Raw genomic sequence first — 24,852 nt, 5'->3', positions numbered from 1 at the left:
ATGCGTAGTGTGTACAAGTCAGACTCCTGTGTCATCAGGAAGCCCAAGGTGCAAGGCTGGCTTGTGGATGCCCTTTGTTAGTCCTCAGCAGAGAACAATCCACCTAGAGCCATGAATGCGGGAGGTGGCCGGTTGGGCGGCAGGGGAACTCTGGTGTGACTGTGTTCCGATGCCCAAAACAGGGAGCTTAAGAGGTGCAAAGTCTGAAATAATAAAAAACCACAGAATGGGGAAAAAGTAAAGCCACACTGGAGTTGAGCCGAGTGGAGAATCTCGGTTCCTTTTCAGAATACAATGCTGAGCGAGAAGTCCCACGGTCAGCTAAACAATCTTCACACAAAGGAGCAGAAAATATAAACAAACCACAGAGAAAGGAACAACAGCCTGAAATGGTCAGATAGTTCTCACAGGAGCCTAAGGGCATGTCGCAGAGAGCAGTTAGATTGCTAAATGAAGCACCTCCTCAGGTGAGAGGGAGCCCCGGAAAGTGGCCCCTGCGGTCCCCCGCCTGCCTTCCCTGCCGTTCATGGCCACACTGCACGTGTCACCACAGCAGCGTGGCCTTTGTTTATGTTGGGGAAGGATCCTGACCTCTTCTAAGGACCCAGGGGTTTGGCATACATCATTTACTATTCCTAACAACCGTTTAAGGTAAATACTTTTACTCCTAAATTACAGATGAGGAAGCTGAGATTTTCAGAGGTGAAGTAACTGGGTCAAAGAGGTTCAGTAAGTGGCAGAGGGTGGCCTTAAGCCCAGGACTGTCTAATTCCAGGGCTCACGGTGTTTTTTGATCTCCACCACTCTCCCTCTGGGTCCGCCCCACGTCACTATCTGCACCACGGTATCTGTGTGGGAGTCTTCCAGGACCCTGTGCCCAGGTCAGCAGGCACTGAGGAAAACAAGCAGATGTACCTAAAGCTCAGGTCCTTCTGAGCCTGGTTCAGAGGCATCTTCTGCCTTCACAGGGTAGCTCTCTAAGCTCTCATGAAAACCAGCTGACTCCTGCCAAGTAATAGGCCTCATCTTCTGATTCAAAAGATATATAACCTCATTTTCTCATTTGTTTTTTCTCTCTCTTTTAAAAGCTTCCTTCCTACCAGCTACTTTAACTATGACTGTGGACAGAGGAGATAATGTGAACATATCTTTCAAAAAGGTATTGATTAAAGAAGAAGATGCAGTGATTTACAAAAACGGTGAGTATGGGTTTTGTGTCATTCCAACACTGTTGTGTGAGACATCAGATAGCATAAAACATACTGGGTCATTATCTTATTGCAGTCTTGGCAGATGTTTGAAGTAAAGCTACTATGATGCAAGCTAATCAGATTCTATGGTAGAAGCTGTCTTAGGTCACGTGTTTGGTTACTTAAGTAAATTAAAGTGGAGGTGTTTATACATATATGAATGCACCTACCTACATTGTACATTTACAAATATACAATATGAACTATGAACGTACAATAAAATCCCATCATGATGTAATACGTGGGGTCTCAAATTCTGCCATGCAAAATGGGATGCTGTTTGATTGCAAGGCTAAGCAAATGACCAGAGTGAGCCTGGAAAGCCAGTTGGCAGTGGTTCTGGGGGTCCAAGTGCGCAACCCAAACCTGTCTGGGTCTGACTACGGTTTGGCACCACCTGGTGGCAGTTGCCTGACGCCGCTGAAATATTGATGGGGACTCTTCTGAGTTCTGTGGATGAATGACTTACAGGTTGGAGTAGTGATTCTAGTTATCTCTTAATTGATTAGTTGGCAAGGTTACCTGACGTTTTCCCCAGCTTTGTCGGTTTGCCTCTCCCTGCAGAAGATGAGAAATTTAGGCTACCCTCACCTTCATGTGTTTGGTGGTAGATCCCATAGACTAACCTATATGCTCCAACACCATACCTTTCTCCACTTTGGGGAGAGCATTCGACAGCTCAGCCTTTTCATTCTTCTCCCCCCATCTACTATGCTAGAGCACATTTTCTATATCAGGCCAGGGAAAGCCGATCAAGTGGAGGGGGCAGACAAGGAAACAGGAGTGTTTGAGTGTGACCCATTGTTCTCCACTTTTCTCCCTTACAGGTTCCTTCATCCATTCAGTGCCCCGGCATGAAGTACCTGATATTTTAGAAGTGCATCTGCCTCATGCTCAGCCCCAGGATGCTGGAGTGTACTCGGCCAGGTACATAGGAGGAAACCTCTTCACCTCGGCCTTCACCAGGCTAATCGTCCGGAGTAAGTGATGGTGTGGTGTTAGGATTTTTCGTTGGAAGTAGCAGAAACTGACTCTGGCTACTTAAGCAAAGACCAGGGATTAGTTGAAAGTATACTGAAGACTTAAAAAAATTGATGGAAAAGCTGATAAGCAAATTCCAGAAAAGATCTTCCAGGGAAGATCTGGGGCTCAGCACCGGGGAGGGAGGGTGGACTTTCTCTCTAGGATGCTACCATTACCCTAACTTAGCTTCAGTGATGTTTCTTTTACTTCTAAATGTTGAACTCTCAGGATGAACAATCAGATTGACCTGCCATGTGTCAGGTGTCTACTCGCCTAGACCAGTGAGCTATAGACAAGGGTGGAGCCACATACTACATACAGAATGGTAACCCCTGTGAGCCGGACAGTCTCCCCAAAAGTGTCTGCTACAGGGAGATGAGTTGGGCCTTCTGGGTTGGCCTAATATCTAGTTAAACATTAAGTCTCCTGTAAATCCCAACTTTCCAGATCATTTAACTCTCAAATGTGATTTCTGTTTTCAGGTTTGAAAAATGCAAGAGTTAGAACTGGTGAAAACTTCTCCCCCATGATAGCTATCAAAGTGGGTAGTAACTGTCACCAGTGGTTTTTACAAAAAATTGATCTATAGAAAGCAAAAAATTTGCCCTGAATTTTCTCCGGTTATGTTAGGTATTCATGATATTAAATGTTCAGGCTTTCAGGTCTAAGTACTAGGGATGCCCTGTCATTCCTCTAATGACTAGCTTTGCTAACTTGTGAAGAGTACTTATTTTGCTTTGCATTATGTTTATGCGTTCATTCATTCATGCAACAAATCTGTGTTGATTATAAGTCTCTGCCAGGCATTGTGCTGGTGTTGAGAATACAAGGATAATAAGATGAATCACCGTCCCTTGGGTAATTCCCAAGTAGAGCAGGTACATACATAAATAGATAAATAGATACTGCGATATGACAATAGACATATGAAAAGTGTGGTTCATCTAATTTGGGCAGGTGAAATCCCCTTTCGTTCCTCTCTACTCTCGGAGAACCTGAATGGCAAGGACACAATTTGCATTCATTTCATTAAGATGGTCTCTCCAGTGTGATATAGCACCATGTACCAGGGGCACTCAGAGTCTCGGGTAAATTGGCAGATTTTCCAGCAATATCAGAAACATCAAATGTTGATATACGGTAAAAGGTTTAAAGCTTTTTTTTTTTTAATGACAAAACATACATGACTTATCATAGATTAGAATTTTAAATTTCCCTGAAGTTTTAAGATAAAGCAAAAGACTTCAAACACATTTTGATCTCCAAGTTGTCTCCTTTTCAGATGGCCAGAAGCACATTTATTCTCTTTGGCTCTTATTTCAATAAAACTGTCTGAGAAGCACTGCTAATATCTAAAATCATTCTAAGAAAGTTTGAGTTGGGCCACAACCATCCTATTTAAAAGTACTTCCTTCCGTTTGACCTCTTTGATGTTTACTAAGAAATGAGGTACAGTTGAAGGCATTAGTCCATTTCTCATAACTGTAAGGTATCTCTCCAGGTAGATTTGAACCCTAGGAATAGTCAGTGCTTAAAGATGTGTATTAAAAATCAAACTGGTTATATGTGTAGGGTTTCTTTTCGGCGTAAATTCTCTCTCCATGGCAAAAGATTTCTCGAAAACATTAAGTTTATAAGATTTTTCTCTGGGGCTTCCCTCGTGGCGCAGTGGTTGAGAATCTGCCTGCCAATGCAGGGGACACGGGTTCGAGCCCTGGTCTGGGAAGATCCCACATGCCGCGGAGCAGCTAGGCCCGTGAGCCACAACTACTGAGCCTGCGCTTCTGGAGCTTGTGCTCCGCAACAAGAGAGGCTGCGACAGTGAGAGGCCCGCGCACCGCGATGAAGAGGGGCCCCCGTTCGCCGCAACTAGAGAAAGCCCTTGCACAGAAACGAAGACCCAACACAGTCAAAAAGAAAGAAAGAAAGAAAGAAAGAAAGAAAGAAAGAAGTTTTCATTAAAAAAAAAAAAAGATTTCTCTCTGTATGCCACGGATCTATGGTTTCCTAAAATACAAAACCATGAGGCTTTTGAAGAAAATAACAGAAGCCTAACTGCATACTTGTTGCTTATCAAGGAACTCTTTTCCTGCCTTCTGCATCCCTAAGAGATCACCTTAAGTATTTCCTTGAGCTTAATCCCTTCCTCTTTCCCAGGATTAGGAGTGAAGCTGGGACAGGTCTGCAGATCGGTGCAGGGTTAGAGACATACTTTAACGTAACAGGAGAACCCCTTTCATCTCCAGTGTCTGCCATCATTAGTTTTCATCATGTGAAGATAATCTGTGGTCTGGCTCTCAAGAAATCACTAATTGTGCAGAAGTATTTTTCCCTTTATATATTAAGGCATGTAAATATTAGCTTTGAGACATTCTGTAGCTTTATCTATTAAGTGGTTGCCTGTAAGGCTGGGTCTGTGTTGACAGTCTTCCTGATTACTTTAGAGAAAATACTGATAACTAGGAGTTCTTGCCAAAAATATTATAAGCTGGAGGCACAGGTCCAAGTTTACCACCGTGAGACTAATATTCAGGGACAAAGACGTTAGTTCCTTTCAGAAGAAAAATTAAACTAAACTCCCGACCACAAACGGTCACCCTACCCCACTCCCCCTGAGCTTTCCTTATCAGAAGGTATCCTAAATAACAATCTGAAATCACCAAGTGCTGGAGAGAAAGAGCCAGGAAACACGAATCTAGAAGCATTTTACCATTCTTGTACTTTCAATTTTGTATCTTGCTTCATTTCTTATATGTTTTCTACCTGAAAAATATTTGGGGGCTACTAGCTCCTGCTTCCCCTTTTAGCCGTCTTCTGTCTCCACATTCTTTATTTTTTTTTAATCTTTATTTTATATTGAACTATTTACAATGTTGTGTTAGTTTCAGGTGTACAGCAAAGTGATTCAGTTACATATATACATGGATGTATTCTTTTTCAAATTCTTTTCCCATTTGGGTTATTCTCCACATTCTTTAGACTGGAGGTTCCCAAACTCTGGCATGCCTCAGAATTATCTGAAACACTTGTGAAGCACGGGTTGCTAGGCTACCTCCAGAGTTTCTCATCCAGTTAAGTAGGTCATTGATGGGAGTCTGGGATGTGCATTTCCAACAGATTCCCAGGTAATAGTGATGCTACTCGTCAGGGGTCACACTTGGAAAACCACTGCTCTTGTCTCTAACCGTAACTGCAGCTCTCCAAACATACTACGTTTTCCTCCTGACCTAGCCTTTGCCCAGAACACGCTCTCCAGCCTTATCTTCTTTACCACTTAGGGGGTCCTGCAGATTCAACTCACATACCACCTCCTCTGAGAAACCCTCCTTTATGCCCTATTCCAACCCTAAGGCAGAATTAGGTACTTCTGTCTTTGTCGTTATCATTATTTTCAATCACATGTCTGTTTCCCACATTGGACTCTTAGCTTTTAGAGAGCAGAGATTGTGTTTTATTTATCTTCGTTCACCAGTGCCCACTCACGTGACTAACGCGTATCAGGTGCTCAATAAAGCTTTGGGGAATGAAGGTGCTCCACTCACCATAGTCTTGTTTTCCTTAAAAAAAGGATGTGAAGCTCAGAAGTGGGGACCTGAATGTAACCGTGTCTGCACTGCTTGTATGAACAATGGGATCTGCCACGAAGATACCGGAGAATGCGTTTGCCCTCCTGGGTTCATGGGGAGAACATGTGAGAAGGGTAAGTCAAAAGTGCTTGATGAGTAACCTGTGGATTTAAAAAGCCATTGTTGCTGGATCTAGAATTTTAGATCTGGACCCAGTTGGGAATGGAAGCTAAATGGCCTCTGTGAGCCCATATGGTACCTTTGTGTAAATTCAAAAAAGGTGCCCTTTCTTAAAGGCTCTTTATTGCCAACCACTGAAAAGTTGTAATAAGTGTACAAATCTACGACATCTATGATGTGAACGCCACTCCCTAGCTTTGTGCAGTCCGCAAACTGCACTACTGGGGGTTGTGCCTGCAGTGTCCTCTCTGTGAGGCAGTTTCATTATCTATAAAATGGGCCATAAGGGTGTGTTTACACTGACAATTCCACAGCTTACATGGGATTATTTTCCATGTTCACTGGTCTAGGAGAGACCCTTAAAAAGAAGAATCCTGCATTTCAAAGGGCTGCATATTTGCCTCTGAATCATCTTTTTCTCACCCACAGCTTGTGAACTGCACACGTTTGGCAGAACTTGTAAAGAAAGGTGTAGTGGACCAGAGGGATGCAAGTCCTACGTGTTCTGTCTCCCAGACCCCTATGGGTGTTCCTGTGCCACAGGCTGGAAGGGTCTGCAGTGCAATGAAGGTAGGCACCAGTCACACCCCTAAAGAGAAAAGGTTCTAGCAGGTATACCAAGGAGATCCAGCTTGCTGGAAATCATCATGTAGGACATACCTGGACTGCTCACTCAACTGTCTATTGCTGAATTGCAGGGTCTTGAATCAAAGATATCTTCATCCAAAGTTAATTATGCTTTCACATTAAGACTCTGGGCCTGATAGAAAGTGCTTCTCATACACATCACCTGGGGATCTTATTAAAACAGATTCTGATTTCATAGGTCTGGACTGGGGCGTGAGGGTCTGCATTTCTAACAAGCTTTGAGGTGATGCTCTTCGTTTTCAGACCACATTTTGAGTTGGAAACCCATAGAAGATTTGTTATCTTCAGTGCATCATAAATATCATTGCTTTTAGGTCAGATCCAGGTAGGATTTGGGATTGGAAAATCGAGGAAGTTAAGGTCTTATCTTCCGTGGACCTTACACAAGCAATACTAACTTCACCTACTCGAAGATTCCTTCTACCCTTTCTAATATATATTTTCCCATTTGGTGAAGCTCAGAGGTATATGTTTCCCATCTACTTTCCAGTAAGCTTTTCACATCAAGTATCACACAGTAACTTAACATGAACCTGTGGCCAAATATGCTAGACCTTCCCTAATGAATGCTAATCTGGTGAATTAGGCAGAGCTCAAGGGTGTTTCAGTATTTGCTCACAAAATCAGCTTTTTCCACATCTGGCATTGCTGGGAGCCATGATGGGGTCTCCAGCCACTTGATAACAATGCTCTAGGACAGAGCAGTTCAGTAGAAATATAAACAAACCACATATGTAATTTAAATTATTCTAGTATCCATATTAAAAAAGTAAGAGAAACAGGTGAAATAATTGTAATATTTCAGTTGAAATAATTGTAATATTTCAGTTAACCCAATATATCAAAAATATTACCATAGCAACATGTAATCAATAGAAAAAATATTAATGAGATGTTTTACATTCCTCTTTTCGTCCTGAGTCTTTGAAATCTTAATTTGGATTAGCCATATTTTAAGTGCTCAATAGCCATCCATGGCTAGCAGCTACCCTACTGGACAGCATAGCTCTAGGGGCTTAGAGTAAGAGGACAAAGAGGAGAGTTACACAAAAGTAACCTTCAACTACCTGCAAAACCTCACTCAGTTCCCTCTAAGTGCTATATCTGTCCCCCGTGGAACACTGAGGGAGCCTTAGCCGTAGAGGAATCCCACATGGTCTCAGAAATGTACACCTTAAAGTAAAATGTGCCTCCGAGTAGGGGTAGATCCAGTTCCTCCTTAAAGACTATTAAAAAATCATACACAAATTTTTAAAAACATGTGCATATATGAAAACTTTGCTAGGGCCCAGAAGGGATACATGCATGTGTGGAGTCTAGAACATAAGCTTCATTAACTTCATGGTGAATATGTCTCTAGACCCAGATTTATAGGAGTACCTTTATTAACATTCCAGCCCACATCTGGCTCAAGAAATCACTAAGATTTTATGAACTGAGATATTTTAGTGTTCTCCCAGACTCCTTCCTTGGACCTACAATTACATGTATGTTAGATCTTTTGATATTGTCCCTTAGGTCTCTGAGGCTCCAATCACTTTTTTCTAACTTTTTCCCTATCTGTATTCTTCAGACTGAATACCTATTGATCTAGCTTTAAGTTCATTGACTCTTCTGTCATCTCCATTCTGTTGCTACATCCATACAGTGAAATCTTTATTTCAAATATTATGTTTTTCAGTTCTAGAATGCCTTTTTGGTTATGTTTTATAGTTTATATTTCTCTGCTGAGATTTCTAATTGTTTCATTTGTTGTGAGCATATTTTCCTTTACTTCACTGAGCATAGTTATTGTAGTTGCTATTTCCAACATCTGGGTCATCCAGGTTGGTCTCTGTTGATTTTCTTTTCCCTTGAGAATGGGTCAGAATTTTCCATTTCTTCTTATGTTGATTGTATTTTGGACATTGTGAATGTTACATTGAGGAGACTTGGAATATGATACATTTCTCTGAAGAATGTTGATTTTGTTTCATTATGTCCTATCAGGCAATCAGCTTGGTATGACTCAAACTGCAAACTCTGACTCTTCAGGCATCAACTCAAACTCAGTTCATTCCTTTTAGCCTTAGCTGGGTTGCTTCAAGTCTGCACTTAACATGTGTGGTTCTGAGGTCAGCCAAAGATTTGGGGACTTCCTCCCTCTGGCTCTTCCTTTCTAGATTTTCCCTCTCACTTTCCAGAGGCTCTAGTTGCTTTGACTCTGTCCTCTAAGATTCCTCTGTCAGTAAGACTACAGGTTTTCTTCGGAGTTCTAGCTTCCCCACATGATGTCAACTGTACCAACCATTAGACTAAAAGCTGAAAAATGGGAAGCACACCATTCCCATCTTCCAAATTTCAGTTCCCCTCAGAACCTGCCTGGTCTCCTCTGTCCCTCCTCCCATCACTCTTCAGTACTTTCAGGTAGTTGTTTTTAAAATAGAGTTGTTATTTTTGAGAAGGGTGACCTGGTAGGAGCTTATTCAACTCTCCTGGAAGCAGAATTCCTCAACCCTTTAACTTCTTGGTAATTCAGATAAATAATACTACTTGGTAGCTTGGAGAAAAAAAGTAAAACTAGCCACCTATAGCCTGAGTTTTCCTCCTTCCCTATCTTAACGCTGGTTTTTGATGTCTTTGTTTACAGCATGCCAGCCTGGTTATTATGGACCAGACTGTAAGCTTAGGTGCAGTTGCACCAATGGGGAGATGTGTGATCGGTTCCAAGGATGCCTCTGCTCTCCGGGACACCAAGGGCTCCAGTGTGAGAAAGAAGGTAAAGCAAGGTAACACTGTAGTCAGGGCCAGGTTCAGCATGTCTGAACCAAGCTTTTCTGGCATAATTCTTGCCCCACTAGCCCAAGATTCTTAAACTCCTTCTGTTTCCATCCTGAAGTAGGGAAGAATATATCCCATGTTCTAAAGGACAGCTTTCTGAATCTTTTCTATGGACTGTCACACTGGCCTTTCCAGTAAGGAATAAACCATGTGTTCTTTGTAGCACATTAAGCGATAACTGGCCAGCTGAGAACTCTGCCTACCTCTTTTGCTCTCTTCTCTAGGACCAGCCTTTTCCCTGGATATCCACAACAGGGGAAGAATTACGTGGAAGGGAGTTGGATAAAAGATATTTTTAAAAAGAAAGATATAATGACAGGAAAAAAAAAGAAAAATATTTTCCTCAAAATGAAGTTTTAAATAATTCTAGTTCAGAATTACCGTAGAGCAGAGGTCAGCAAACTCTCACCCACAGACAAAATCTGGTGTACTATTTTTTTTTTAAATAAATTTATTTATTTTATTTATTTATTTTTGGCTGTGTTGGGTCTTTGTTGCTGTGCATGGGCAGCGAGCAGGGGCTACTCTTCGTTGCGGTGCGTGGGCTTCTCATTGCAGTGGCTTCTCTGGTTGCAGAGCATGGGCTCTAGGCAAGTGGGCTTCAGTAGTTGTGGCATGTGGGCTCAGTAGTTGTGGCTCACGGGCTCTAGAGCTCAGGCTCAGTAGTTGTGGCGCATGAGCTTAGTTGCTCCGCAGCACGTGGGATCTTCCTGGACCAGGGCTCGAACCCATGTCCCCTGAATTGGCAGGCAGTTTCTTAACCATTGCGCCACCAGGGAAGTCCCTTGTGTACTGTTTTTTAAAACAGTTTTATTAAGGTATAATTTTTATACCATGAAGTTCATCCCTTTAAAACGTAAAATTGAATGCTTTTACAGAGTTGTGCAACCATCACCATAATCTAGAATGTTTTCATTTTACCAAAAGAAAGTGTGTACCTATTAGCAGTAACTCCCATTCCTTCCCCTCCCAGCACCTGGCAACCATTAATTTATTCTCTGCCTGTACAGATTTACTTATTCTTGACATTTCCTATTCTATAAATTGCATCATACAATACATAGTCTTTTGTGGCTGGCTTTTCTCACTTACCATACTTTTTTTGAGGTTTATCTGTATTGTAGCACATGTCAGTATGTATCTCATTCCTTTTTATTGCCCCACCATCTATCTGTTCTCATAAAAAAAAAATTGTTGGAACACAGCCGTGCCATTTGTTTACAATATATCATGTAACGTTGCTCTTACACAGCAGGGTTGAGGAGTTACCACAGAGAACATATGGCTTGCAAAGCTGAAAGTATTTATCTAGTCCTTTCAAGAAAGTTTGCTAACGCTTACCCTAGAATATACTTTTTAAAATCCAAAGAAGCATATTTTCAAAATTTAAAAATAATAAACATATATTACTTTTTCAGTCAAATATAAATAACATACGTCCAGTGAAATCTACACTCAGAGTAATAAGACATTTATGGTCTTCTGCCTGTGAGTTTTAAAAATTAGAACAAATATGTGGGGAAATACCAACTGTTTTCTCAAAGGCTTTAGCTTGTCAGCTTTATACTTTCTCCTCTTCCCCAGCATTTGGACTTTGTTACAGGGCGGGAATCTGGGAGGGTCTAGGAAGGGAAGGAAAGGCTGTGGGCCAGAACATGGATTGAAAGTGGGCAATGAACAAACTTAATGATTCGAATTTTCTGCTCCACTTCCTCCTTTCTGTTCTAAGGCTGATGTTACAAAAAGTGTGAGAATCTCAAACTTAGAACCAGGTTCCGGGCTTTTGGGGAGCAGCTCCCTTTCCCTCACACCGTCTTCCTCCCTCTAGCTGTTCCTCCACCCCCATCCAGCTGCAGAAACTGCAAGGGGATAGTGAAGGAAAGACGTGGTTTAAAAATGTCAAAGCACTTTGAAGAATTCCGATGGCAATAATTATGTAGCCTGAACAGTCTGGCAAATTTTCTAATCACAATCTCTCCGAGTCTGCAGATATATCAAGGAATTACCTTTGTGGCTTTTAGATCTTTTTCCCTCCTGCTCCATACACTTTACCTGTTTCCTTCTAGGCCTGAGAAATAGGATATCAATATAAAATATCAATATTGGTGTGTTTACCTTGACCCACCGCGGATATGGAACAGCATGTAGGTGACTGTTGTTCTTTTTTGCTGGAAAGGACTAAGCCACTTTTCCAATGTTTCCCTTATTTGTTTTAAGTGCATCTCCGTCTCCTACATTCTTTACTAAGTGTTGGACTGTTTTCAGTCATGTCTTACATTTAGTTACACACGGTCCAAAATTCTCTAAGACCTTACAGTTCAGAATAAAATTGTTATATTTCAGGATTATTCATTCTCTACTCTGCAGATAATAAGCAAGGGCTCCTGATACCTTTGTTGATACCAGAGACATTTTTTCCTTTCCATATTGGCAGCAGTATTTTTTATTTGGCTATTGATGGGAAATTGATTTGGGGGAGTTTTATTCCAGTTTACTTCTTTGATGTAAATGTGAATATAATTAATCATTGGCCACTTGCAGACTTCCCAATTAATGAGACATCTCTCGGATGTCAAAACTTGATATATGGTTGATCGGCAGTATTGGGGGCTTGCAGAGTGAAAGAAGAACTAGTTTTTGTTTTTGTAAAAAAAATTCCCTTAAAAAGCAAGAGAGGGAGTGGACAGTAAGATCTGCAGAGATGTGGTGCTGATGATTTTTTCAATATTGAGACTGTATCTCCTAGGTCCACTGAGAAAGTACATCATTATGGCCAAAGAGTGTGAATTCTGGAGTCATAAAGATCTGAGCTTGAACCTGAACTCAGACCCTCAGTCTCCTCATCTTTAAAATGGGAACCACAATAGCACCCACCCCACAAGTTTATTACGTGATGATAAAACAATATAATATTCGCCAAGTTCTTGCCCAGTGCATGACTTACTAAACGGTGGCTACTTTTATTATTTCTATTTCTGCTGTGTTAAAGATTAGATTTCACAGTGCTCTCTCCTTCATTCAGGCATGCCAAGGATGACCCCAAAGATAGAGGATTTGCCAGATCACATAGAAGTAAACAGTGGTAAATTTAACCCCATCTGCAAAGCATCTGGCTGGCCGCTACCCGCTAATGAAGAAATGACCCTGGTGAAGCCAGAAGGGACAGTGCTCCATGTAAGAGTTATTCTTTTTCTTTTTCTTTTTTTTTTTTTGTAGAACAAATTATAGCCTTTTTAAAAATTGAAGTGTAATTGATTTTACAGTGTTGTGTTAGCTTCAGGTGTACAGCAGAGTAATTCAGTTATACATATATATTTCTTTCAGATTCTTTTCCATTATAAGTTATTACAAGATATTGAGTGTAGTTCCCTGTGTTATACAGTAAATCCTTGTTGTTCATCTATTTCATATATAGTAGTTTGTATCTGCTGGTCCCAAACTCCTTATTTATCCCTCCCCTTCCCCCTTTTCGCTTTGGTAACCAGAAGTTTGTTTTCTAAACCATAAGTGTGCTTTCTATGTCTGTGAGTCTGTTTCTGCTTCATACATAAGTTCATTTGTGTCATATTTTAGATTCCACATATAAGGGATATCATATGACATTTGTATTTCTCTGTCTGATTCACTTCACTTAGTATGATAATCTCTAGGTCCATCCATATTGCTGCGAATGGCATTATTTCATTTATTTTTATGGCTGAGTAATATTCCATTGTATAAATATACCACATCTTCTTTACCCATTCATCTGTCAGTGGACATTTAGGTTGCTTCCATGTCTTGGCTACTGTAAATAGTGCTGCAATGAACATTGGGGTGCATGTATCTTTTCGAATTGTAGTTTCCTCCAGATATATGCCCAGGAGTGAGATTGCAGGATCATACAGGAGCTCTATTTTTAGTTTTCTAAGGAACCTCCCTACTGTTCTACATAGTGGCTGTATTCTTAATCTGACCTCCTTATACTACTAGATATTTTCAGTGTAGCACTCACCCTGCTAAAGGCTGGATTCCATTCATGGCTTGCATCCTCCTAAGCTAGGGTGTTGTTAGCTTTGACAAAAAGCAGAGGAGAGCTCAGCATAATCCATTTGACTCTAGATAGACCTGATCCCACACCTCCAATCCAGAAACTATGATCCACAGAATCCCTTAGGTCTGAATACATACCTTGGGTCTCTGCCTCTGTACTTTGTCCTCACCGTTGGTGTCTACCACTGGCTAGGGTGCTACCACAGCGTTCTTCTTTGCTGGAAAGGAAAAAGCTACTTTTCCGATATGTTTCCCTTCCCTGTCCCAACAATCCCAAATGCAGCAGAGACAGGAACTACCTCAAATTTCTCTGTGTCACAAGTGATCTTCAGGAAATTGATGTATTTTCTTATCTAAGATTTTGAAATAGTTATCTTATTTTTCTCTCAAAGATGACTGAAAATCAACTTGACCAGAAGGCAGATCCAAATGACCTCTTGGGGGCAGGATATGTAGAATGTTCACACATCAGATGTCCCTGATTCCACTCAAACAATCCATTAGGTAGTAGAAGCCAACTACTTCCAACTACTTTTGGAAGTAGACAGCTTCCAAAATCTTGTTGGCGTATCCATGAGTTAGTGGAAGTCACAGCTACCATCTAGTGAGGGCTGACCATACTATACACATCTTACTTTACATTACCTGTCCCCTTTATGCAGAAGTGGAAACTGGCTGCGTGAAGTTAAGTAACTAAGGAATTGGTCAAAAGTGGCAGAGCTGGGATATGAACTCAGGTCCATGTGTCTTTGGAGCCCTGACCTTTTCCACAATACCATACTTGGCAGCCCCTCAAACACTTTAGGAAGCCATTTTGTCTTCTCACCCAGCCATCTCTGTATTGGACCAGAAAGGAACAAATGTTACCAGAAGCAGTTTAGAAGGACTTAGACTTTTTGCTTGGAAGTGTTTGCCCCACACTCCCAAACACACAAATACAACAGCAGGATCTGCGAGGGCATCAATCCAACATAAACTTTCAGGGCTACTACAATAGCTTTGGAAATAAGCCAATGCTTATACAAGCGTTGCAATGATCTTCTTAATCTCCCCTAGAAAACTCTTTATTTAACAATGCGATGGGGTCAGTGTTAAGAACCTTTGTGTTTATACCTATCTAGAAGCTTTTTTTTTTTTTTTTTTTTGACCTTTCCAGCCAAAAGACTTTAATTACACGGGTCATCTCTCAGTGGCCACCTTCACAATCCACCGGATCCTGCCCCCTGACTCAGGAGTCTGGGTTTGCAGTGTGAACACGGTGGCTGGGATGGTGGAAAAGCCTTTCAACGTTTCTGTTAAAGGTAAGGTCCATTTTCCAGGGAAACAGCTTGTAACCTTGATGGTGCTGTGTTTATGTATCACTGGGTGCTGCTTCTAAATAGAAATGCTCTCTGACCACTAAAATGCCTTTTGGATGTTCTCCAGGATACTAAGCCTTAAAAAAAAAATTATGTGCATTAAAATGGAAAGGAGGGATTAAGTTTATGACCTTTGGAGTTACATAGCCCTGGGTTTGATTTTCATGCTAACAGCTAGTAAACTTGGGTGTGGCCCTGAGCAAATGAATTTGACCACTCTGAGCCTTTCTTTATTTGTAAACACAGCTTAGTTTATCTACCACTCAGGGTTATTGCGAAGATTTGTTAAATAGTGGAATTGTGTCTGGCATAAAGTGTCTGGTAGTGATTTTATTTTGTAAAAAGTTTAACTTTATCATTGTCGTGACTTCCTGTTCACTGTAGAGAATAATTTGGAGAATCTTCATTTTGAGGACTACTCACTTAATATGAAGCCCAGGCTATGCTATACAATTAACAAGAATGATTTTCTCCCATATTCAGAGTTCTGAATATTCTTCCTACTATGAATTAGTATTTCAAAATTCAGAGTTATTCTAAGTGGATGTGTGTACCTTTGAGGCTTGCAGGGAAGAAATAAAGTGGAAGTAAATCCAAGTTAGCTTGGTTGGTGTACAGAGATACAACAAGGAATTTTAAATTTGGAAGTTACTTTTTAATCCATTTAGACAAAAACACCTAACAACTCTGTGGTATATATTCTAGAAAGGCACTGGGCTAAGTGCTCATTCATCTTATTTAATTTTTATGAGTACTATGTACAGTAGTATTGTTATCCCCACTTTATCATTCAAGAAACAGGTTCAGAAGGTTTAGGTAACTTGTCTAAGGTAACACATCTGGCAAACAGCCAGTGTTAGTTTTGAACCTGGTCTTGACTCCAAACCCTGCATCATCTTTTGTAGATCATTTTGCTTTCTGAGACTCTTGTGTTACAGATAAGGAAGCAAGATAACAGAAGCTGATTAGTATGTAACCTACTTCACTACCTGATTAGGAATCTTTGGGTGATCCCAGAGGTAATTTCTATAAATGAACTGAATGTAATCACCCAGAACATAATTTTTTTAAAAAAAGGTCAAGAACAGTAGTAGCATAAATACAGCCTCATAGAGTTGGATTCTCTGCCCTGAGAACCCATATAAAACACCTCAGAATCTTTAATATTTTTTTGGATTACTGGAAAATCCTGGATCTATTTTATTCAGTAGAACATTAACACGATCAAAATAATTTCTTACATCATACATGTTCTTGGAAGAAAGGAAATGATATACAGACAAGACAAATTATGCTATTTTTAAGCTTCTTGAAATGTTTGCGGCCCATGGAAAGTAAATAATAGTAAGTAAAAAACCATGTTGCTAAGATTCAGAAGAGTTACTGATTCTAATTTTTATTTTTTAAATAAAAGACACAGCACGCAACATCAGTGCACAGAAACCTCTCTAGTTCTAAGTCACTGATGCCTCTTCACTGTCATATTGACTGATATAAAATGGAAATAGCCATTAGGTAAATTAAGCAGTGTCTTTAATCATAGTATTAAAAAAAAAATAGATACAGAGATACAGTTGCCCTTCAGTATCTGTAGGGGATTGGTTCTAGGACCTCCTTGGATACCAAACTCCATTGATGCTCAAGTCCCTTATATAAAACGGCATAGTATTTGCGTTCAACCTACACATATCCTCCTGTATACTTTGAATCATCTCTAGATTACTTAAACAATAGTCCCGCCCCCCCCTTATCTGTGGTTTCACTTTCCATGGTTTAAGTTACCCACGGTCAACTGCAGCCCAAAAAATTAAATGGAAAATTCCAGAAATAAACAATTCATAAGTTTTAAATTGTGTACTGTTCTGAGTAGCATGATGAAATCTTACACTGTTCCACTCCATCCTGCCGGGGATGTGATTCCTCCCTTTGTCTCGTGCATGCCACCCATTAGTCACTTAGAAGATGTCTAAGTTACCATATCCTCTGTCATGGTATCACAGTGCTTACGTTCCAGTAACCTTTATTTAACTTAATAATGTGATGCTGGCAATTTGAATATTCCCTTACTGTGCCTAATTTATAAGTTAAATTTTACCATAGGTATGTATGTATAGGAAAAAGCATAGTGTATATAGGGTTTAGTACTGTCTGCAGTTTCAGGCATCCACTGGGGTCTTTGAATGTATCACCTGAAGATAAGGGGGACTATTGTAACACCTCATACAATGTAAATACTATGTAAATAGTAACTATAATGTAAATACTTTGTAAATAGTTGCTGGCACATGGCAAATTTCAAGTTTTGCTTTTTAGAACTTTCTGGAGTTTTTTTAAATTTTCCCCCTGAATGTTGATCTGCTCTTGGTTGAATCTGCAGATGCAGAACCTGCATACAGAAGGCTGACTGTACTAGACTTTACTACCAGAGTACATACTGGAGCAACCACTTTGGAAAACTGGCAATATATATTAAAGCTAAGCATACACCTACCCTGTGACCTGATAATTCTAGACCTAGGTTTATGCTCAAAAGAAATGAGTGCATATGTTAAAAACAAATAATCTTCAGTAATGTTCTGAGGAGTTTTATTCCTAATAGCCCAAATATCCATCAATGTTAGAAAGGATAAGTAAATTGTGTTATATTCATATGTAATAGTTTGCTAGGGCTGCTGTAGAAAAGTACCCTAGACTGAGTGGCTCAAACAACAGAAATTAATTTTCTCGATGTTCTGGAGGCTAGATGATCAAGGTAATCTCACCTTGATCTGAGATCAGGGTGTTGGCAGAGTTAGTTTCTTCTGAGACCTTGCTCCTTGGCTTGTAGACAGCTGTCTTATCCCTGTATCTTCTCATGGTCTTCCTTCTGTGTGTGTGTTCTAATTTAATCTTCTTATAAGGACAACAGTCATATTGGATTAGGAATGACTGTAGACCTCATTGTAACTTAATTTCCTCTTTAAAGACCCTATCTCCAAATACACGTGCTGTTTATAGAGTGCAAGGGAGAAAGGAACAAGTCAAAAGAGAAAAATGATATTGGGTGAGGTAGGAAGTATCTAACATGTCCCTTAATGACCCCTGCCTTGTGGAATTCATGACCTTGTGTAATCCCTTCCCCTTGCATGTGAGCTGGACCCAGCAACTCTCCTCTCATACAGGAAGAGTGATGTGCAGGGCTGGCTTCATGGGCTTATGACCTGTCCACACAGGGCCCTGCACTTGGTTTAATGTTCTATTGTCTTCAACTTGAAATTTTATCTTTGGATTTCGTAAGTGAAGTCCAGTGACACAATGGAGTGTGCACATGAGCAGAAGAGATAGACTCACTATCTGTCTTCTTTCTTGGCCACCCCTTTCCCATAAGTGTTCTCGATGACCTAGGGCACAGGATTCTGGTGGACCTCTGATTCATGGGAGTTCAATAAGACTCAAAGCAAGTACAAAGTTAGTTGGGCTACTTCTACAATTGAATAAATGAGGGTACTGACAGCCTGACAAGACGTCCTTTCCTTTTCAAACCAGAACTTGCTTAATATTGTGGACGTACTATAAATCTGTTTATATACTGTGGTCCTTAGGAAGGCCACAAACCATTGTAATATCCAAGAATTTTTCTTTCCCCAAGAACCAATTTTCACCTTGTCGGGGGTGCTCTTTCAGTCCCATTGGGAATACATGGTCTTTGAGATGGGGAGATTATTCTGGATTATCTGGGTGAACCCACTCTAATCACAGGAGTCTTTAAAGACTGTCAGAAAGAGATATCACAATGGAAGAAGGGTCAGAGACACATGACTTTGTTGTCTTTGAAGATGGAGGAAGGGACCATGAGTCAAGGAATACAGATGTTTTTTAGAAGCTGAAAAGAAGGAAACAAATTCTCCCTTAGGACCTCCAGAAAGGAACACAGCCCTTGTTAACACCTTAATCTTAGCCCGGTGAGACCCATGTCTGACTTCTGACCTCTGGAGCTGTAAGAGAATAAATTCATGTTGTTCTAAGCAGAGCGAGACAGACAGACAGACAGAAAGACAGACTTAGTCTGGTGGTCTAGTAGGAAGACTGGTATTCAATAATCACACCAAATCACTAAGAATAATAAATTGCAGTGAAGGAAAAAGTTCTGTGGAAGGGTATGACACGTGAGCCTAACCAAGGTTCTGGGATAGCCCCTGTGAGGAAGTCACATGAGAGCTGAGAGATGAATGATGAGTAAGAGTTAACTGCAGAATCGTGGGAGGTCTACAGCATTCCTTGCAGGAGAACAGCCTCAACAAAGAACCGGAGACAGAAAGGAGCCTGGTGCATTGTTAGTTGAATGAACTGAAAGGTCACTGGGACTGGAGGGTATTAGGTGAGGGAACGAGGAAGCTGAAGAGGAGGCAGGGGCTCTATCGTCCCTGGCAGGTCATGGTATGAATTTTAGATTTTATTCAAATGTAGTGGGAACCCATTGAAAGGTCTTGAGCAGAGGAGTGCTCGTATTTTAAGAAAGCACTTTGTGGGTAGTGAGTTGGAGGGGCAAGAGTAAACCAGGAGATCACAGAGACGGTAACTGCACGGAATCTGAGCAGAGAACTCTAAGAGGGCTTTGTTGGGAGTGTAAAGGCACTCATCCTCTACCCCCATCTCAGAACAGCAGTAAAACCCCAAAGTGTAAGGACTGATCTGATTCTTGACACTTTATTTAGTTCTTCCAAAGCCCTTGAATGCCCCAAACGTGATTGACACCGGACATAACTTTGCTGTCATCAACATCAGCTCTGAGCCTTACTTTGGGGATGGACCAATCAAATCCAAGAAACTTCTCTACAAACCTGTTAATCATTATGAGGCTTGGCGGCATATTCAAGGTAAGGTTTGGAAAGGAAAGGCTCCAGCTGGAGATGGGGCACCAGGAAAAAAAAATTTTTCCCCAAATATAGAAATCCTCTCTCCCAGTCTCAACCCTCTACCCCAAGGTAGGGGCTGTAGCAGTGGATTCCATTTCAGAGTATTCAAGGAGGAGTTGGGGGGTGCGGGGTGGTCCTCTGAGTTCTGCGGCTATCTTTTTGGAAGTCATGATGTAAAATGGGACACAGAACTCACCTGTGTCAGGAGTTACTATCTGCATCAATATTTCCTTTCCAGGTTTCTCTGGATCTCTAATCCCTTTTTGACTCTATCTTGCTTGGTCATGGTGAAAGATACAAGTTTATGCCATGAATATGGTAACAGGAAAGTCCAGGGCCTGCTGGAAAGGCAGAGAGTTAATTTGCTTACATCTGAGGGGTGATTGTTGCTGCTGTATCAAGTTGTTTATTCTTTTTCGTATTTGAGTCTTGCCCTGCCTGCAGGCTCCTAACTCACAGAGGTTTTGAGAGGAATTTGGACCAGAAAGTTTGGGCTGTGGCAGGAAGAGGAGGGGATGTGGGCAAAGAGAGGTACATGCCCCTCCCCCAACTTTTTGAAAGAAAAAAACCAAAACGTAATAAAATGTCAACAGTTCATGAAAACAGTTAAATTTATTTATTTGTAAGTTAAATTTATTTTGAAACACAAATGACAGTTCTGTTTGTTACATGATGATGTAAAAGTCACATTTTTTTAAAAAAGAAAGCTGCGCATCACCTATTGAGCCAGCTGCTTAATTGCACCATCTTATAGCGAGACCTGCCGCTGTCCTGCTTGTAGGGAATGTGCATCCCTCCACCAACACTTTAGTCTCACTATGCCTGTGATTTCCTAAAAAGCGCCCTCTACCCATGAGATGTCGATAATCAAAGTTACAATAAAGGAGAAGAAAAAGAGGGTTTTTGGTTTAATAATACTAGCTGATTTGGGTATATTGAATAATGTCTTGGTATCATTACTGAGCTCTTCACATTCTTTTGAAGATTCAGCCAAAATTCAGAATCCCAGCAACATAAGACTGATTTGCTGGATTGCTGTTTCTGTTGTCGATGGTTAGGTCTTTTTAAAAAGCAGCTTTTTTAAAAAAACATGGTGTTAATAAACCATCATCTCTTTGTGGACATCAACGAAGTGGTCTTCTAAAAACCCTTAAACACAGTCCAATATGTTTTCTTACCGACTAGGAATTTATCATATGGTAAGGCAAAAATCTACCTTTGCAATATCCACGGAGAAACAGAGTGGCAAAATAGAATAGCTAAGGAGAAAAGAAGCATGTGTCATTTGCTTATGGGATCTATTTTCAAGTACTTCAGAACGCTTCATTTGTTATGACATGACCATCACAAATTCACTGTCTAGTCATTGTAAGCATACCCTCAAAGAGTCTCTTCTCTTGATAGCTTGATTGCCATCACTGTATGTACTTGAAAACGGAAGTTATTTTATATTATTCTAATTCAGTTTTTCCCCTAAATCTGATTGGTATTCCATATAGTTGAAGATTTGCGTGGTTTTACTCTACAAATGAAAAGACAAAAACACTACAGCAGAAATGTGTAAGTGGCACAGAGATACTTACATGAAAAAGCCTTATTTTCCTTATATTAGGAACACTGAGGCCCTGAAGATGGGATTGCCTCTCTGTTCTACTCAGACATTGTATTTTTAAAAACCAAACATTAGTTCACCTCACAATAACAACATTCCAGTTTAAAGAATGTAAAAGATTGCCAACTTAAGTTTCCTGAACTTTCCCTCTTCTCAGTGACAAATGAGATTGTTACCCTCAACTATTTGGAACCTCGGACAGAATACGAGCTCTGCGTGCAGCTGGTCCGGCGTGGAGAGGGCGGGGAAGGGCATCCTGGACCCGTGAGGCGGTTCACAACAGCTTCTATCGGTCAGTTGAAGCAAACAGGCATTTATTTAGGAGCTGGGTGGGTGTGGGAGGAAGGGGAAAGAGGAAGGAAGACCAGGAAGGGCGGTGGTGGGTGGGTGGGTGGGTGGGATGGTGGTGGAAGGGGTTTGCTTTTGAATGGGTGGGAAAGTGACAGGAAGGCTAGCAACTTGGAGCCAAACCAGTCCTTTACTTGGGCTGCACTCCTGGTCTGTCTCCCTGGGGGAGGGTGTCGGCAGCAATCCACCGGGACAGAGAAGGAAGCAGATGACCCTTCAGGAAGGCAGGGACATCCCTTGGGAGTTGGGATTTACTTAGCAGCAACTGTGCTCCGTCTTGGCTCCCGAATTTTACCACCAGCTTCCTGTTTCCATCTTAAGGGCCCAAGACAGGCTCTTGCCGCATACGTACTCCAGAAATCCCAGTGTATTTACTTTAAAAAGTAATTTCTAGTTTTTCGAAGTCATTCACGTACATAGTGAGAACATTAAATAGAATGAAAGGCTTTTACCTATAGAACAGCAGTTCTGGGCTCCCCTGATGGCGCAGTGGTTAAGAATCCGCCTGCCAATGCAGGGGACACAGCTTTGAGCCCTGGTCCTGGAAGATCCCATATGCCGTGGAGCAACTAAGCCCATGCACCACAACTACTGAGCCTGTGTTCTAGAGCCTGCAACCCACAACTACTGAAGCCCGTGTGCCACAACTCCTGAGCCCACGTGCCACAACTCCTGAGCCCACGTGCCACAACTACTGAAGCCCGCACGCCTAGAGCCCGCGTTCCACAACAAGAAAAGCCACCGCAATAAGAAGCCCACACGCCGCAATGAAGAGTAGCCCCCCCTCGCCGCAACTGGAGAAAGTAGAGTCCCAGAGTGGTTAATAACTTGCCCATGGTAGTGTATCGGGTACATTGCCATACTAGATCTTCAGACTTGATATCTTTTGTTTCTCCTGGGAGAAACAAAATATCCAGGTATTTTTTACCTGGGAGCCCAAAGGCACGATGTCCTTATCCCAATTGATGAGTTTTCCTATTTTTAGTCCATTTACTAAAAGCAGAAGGGTATGGAATGATTTCGTGAGAAGCTAGGAAGAGCATCAAGCTCTTCTGCAGGGGTTGTGCATCCGTAACAGAGACTCTCCCCTCCACACTCCCCACCTAGTGTTCATCTGACCAGCAGCATCCTTAAAGAACCAAATGAAACTCAGTAGCTACTCTGATGCTTGTAGAAGCATTGCACAAGTAAGGAATGGCTTCCTGGGAACCCACCAGGTAGTAAATACCAAAAATAACACTGGAGACTACATATGACTTAGAGGATAAAGGAATCTCCATGACTGTGATCCACGGGGCCCCCTAATATGTCATCAGGTTGCTGCTAAAAGGCAAATGGTAGTTAATTCTCTCTTAGAGCGGTGCTGATGAATCAAAAGGGGAAGGCCATAATCTGACTCAGATGGAAAGTATTTATGGAACAGAACATAAAACACTTCACAGACCCATACTGTGCTGTCTTCAGCTCTCAGAATATGTTCCAGCCAGGATGTATTTAGAGATGTCTTGGAATATATTTCAAAGTAGTTCTCAGGGGTGGGCGGGAAGGGAATTCTTGAAGGTTCATCTTTTCCCAGCATTTGAATTTTGCTGATGTTTGTTTTTAAATTCATTTGGCAGCTGCACTATTTATAAGTGTGTTGGTTGAGTGATAAAGGCCGGGAAGGCCAGGAGGGGAGGGGAGAGAACATACTCTGAACACACGGCAGAGAGAGGGCAGCTTGGGAGGGGTGAAGGGTAAGTCATGCTCCCAAAGGGAAGGAAATGACCATTTATGCGGTTGCTCCTCTGGACCAGGCACAGGCTTAGAAGGTTTACATGTTTGCTGCACACCATCAGTCCTCCCTCTGTCTGCTGTCATCGTAAGCCTACCTACCCACTCCAGGTGGCTTATTTTGGAACTTAAACTTTAGAGAAGAGCAAAAGGAGGTGACATCACCTCTCTCAATTTGCAAAGGTTTTAGAGAAAAGACCAATAAGACCTGTAGCGTAATGTCCAGCAGGTGGCAGGACCTGATTGCCGGTTCTCCCTCATCTAAGGTGGTCAGAACTGGCCAGTGAGAGTCCTTCTCCCATTGGGTGGAAACAGACCCTTCCTCTCACCTCTAACCAAGTTTCTCGACCTTTTTATTTTATTTTTTTAAACTTTTTTTTCATTTTATTGGAATATAGTTGATATACAATGTTGTGTTAGTTTCAGGTGCACAGCAAAGTGATTGTTATACGTATATTCATTCTTTTTCAGATTCTTTACCTTATTTTAATTTTTGTAATTATCACCCTCTAAAGAGCTTCTTAGATTGTTTTGTCCTTAAGACAAAATCTCTGTCTCTTCTGCCATGAATTGTAATACCACAGATCTGTTTATATATTGTGGCCCTTCATAAACAATTGTCATTATCTAAAATTTTCTCATACCCCAAGAACCAATTTTTGCCCCCTTAGGGGCAATAATGTCCCCACCAAGAATGCATGAGTAGAGGATCACTATTCTATGTTTTGAAAATACTTTATATCTGAAGTTTAAAATATCAATATACTACTATTAGCTGAAAATTTACAGATTCCTCCACTGTCCCTTGGCCCAATGTATTTTATGAAGGAAGGAAGGAAGAGAGAGAGAAAATGTTGATAGAGCCCCTAACACCTTCCAAGCATTTTCACCTTCACTATCTCATTTCTCCTCCTGAGTCTGGAAGATGAGTATTTTCATTTCATGCTACATGTGAACTCAGAGAGGTTATGAATTTTCCCAAGGTCACAAAACTAAAGGGGCATGCTCCTGCCTCTTTGATTTCAAAACCCATATTGTTTCCATTCAGTTACCTCTCTGGTAGCCCAGGTTCTTGGGGGTAATTATGGCCACACGGCGTGTGGTCAGAGCCAAACCTTGATGTGATCAGAGCAGTGCGAGGCCTGGCCCGGCCATCACAGTGTTGTCATATCTGAAATTGTCCTTGCTAAGGGGAAGTAACCCTGAAATTGCTTTAAAATATATTACTCAAAATGGGAACAGAAACACTGAACCTACAACCCCAGAACCTTGGCAAATCCAGTGTTTCCATTTTTATCAGTTTCCTTCCTTTTTCACCAATTGTAGACATGACTTTTACCAAGTGGT

The 24,852-nt window shown here is 41.2% G+C and overlaps 1 protein-coding gene across 3 annotated transcripts in view; it reads left to right on the top strand.

The window, feature by feature from the left end:
* The window catches only part of TEK (TEK receptor tyrosine kinase), a 101,961-nt gene that overhangs the window by 47,666 nt on the left and 29,443 nt on the right, over nucleotides 1–24,852 (top strand). The window contains exons 3-11 of one of the 3 annotated variants that reach the window (XM_036855845.1): nucleotides 1,089–1,199; nucleotides 2,078–2,230; nucleotides 5,842–5,973; nucleotides 6,449–6,589; nucleotides 9,297–9,425; nucleotides 12,510–12,661; nucleotides 14,676–14,820; nucleotides 19,572–19,733; nucleotides 21,542–21,676. In XM_036855845.1, the coding sequence (XP_036711740.1) occupies nucleotides 1,089–1,199; nucleotides 2,078–2,230; nucleotides 5,842–5,973; nucleotides 6,449–6,589; nucleotides 9,297–9,425; nucleotides 12,510–12,661; nucleotides 14,676–14,820; nucleotides 19,572–19,733; nucleotides 21,542–21,676 (1,260 nt within the window). The remainder of the gene's footprint in view (nucleotides 1–1,088; nucleotides 1,200–2,077; nucleotides 2,231–5,841; nucleotides 5,974–6,448; nucleotides 6,590–9,296; nucleotides 9,426–12,509; nucleotides 12,662–14,675; nucleotides 14,821–19,571; nucleotides 19,734–21,541; nucleotides 21,677–24,852) is intronic. The other 2 variants (XM_036855846.1, XM_036855847.1) reach the window with 2 other exon arrangements.

This window comes from Balaenoptera musculus, chromosome 6 (assembly GCF_009873245.2).
Source record: "Balaenoptera musculus isolate JJ_BM4_2016_0621 chromosome 6, mBalMus1.pri.v3, whole genome shotgun sequence".
Classification (NCBI taxonomy): domain Eukaryota; kingdom Metazoa; phylum Chordata; class Mammalia; order Artiodactyla; family Balaenopteridae; genus Balaenoptera; species Balaenoptera musculus.
Note: the sequence above shows the minus strand (reverse complement) of the source record. Positions and strands in the feature narration are given on the sequence as shown.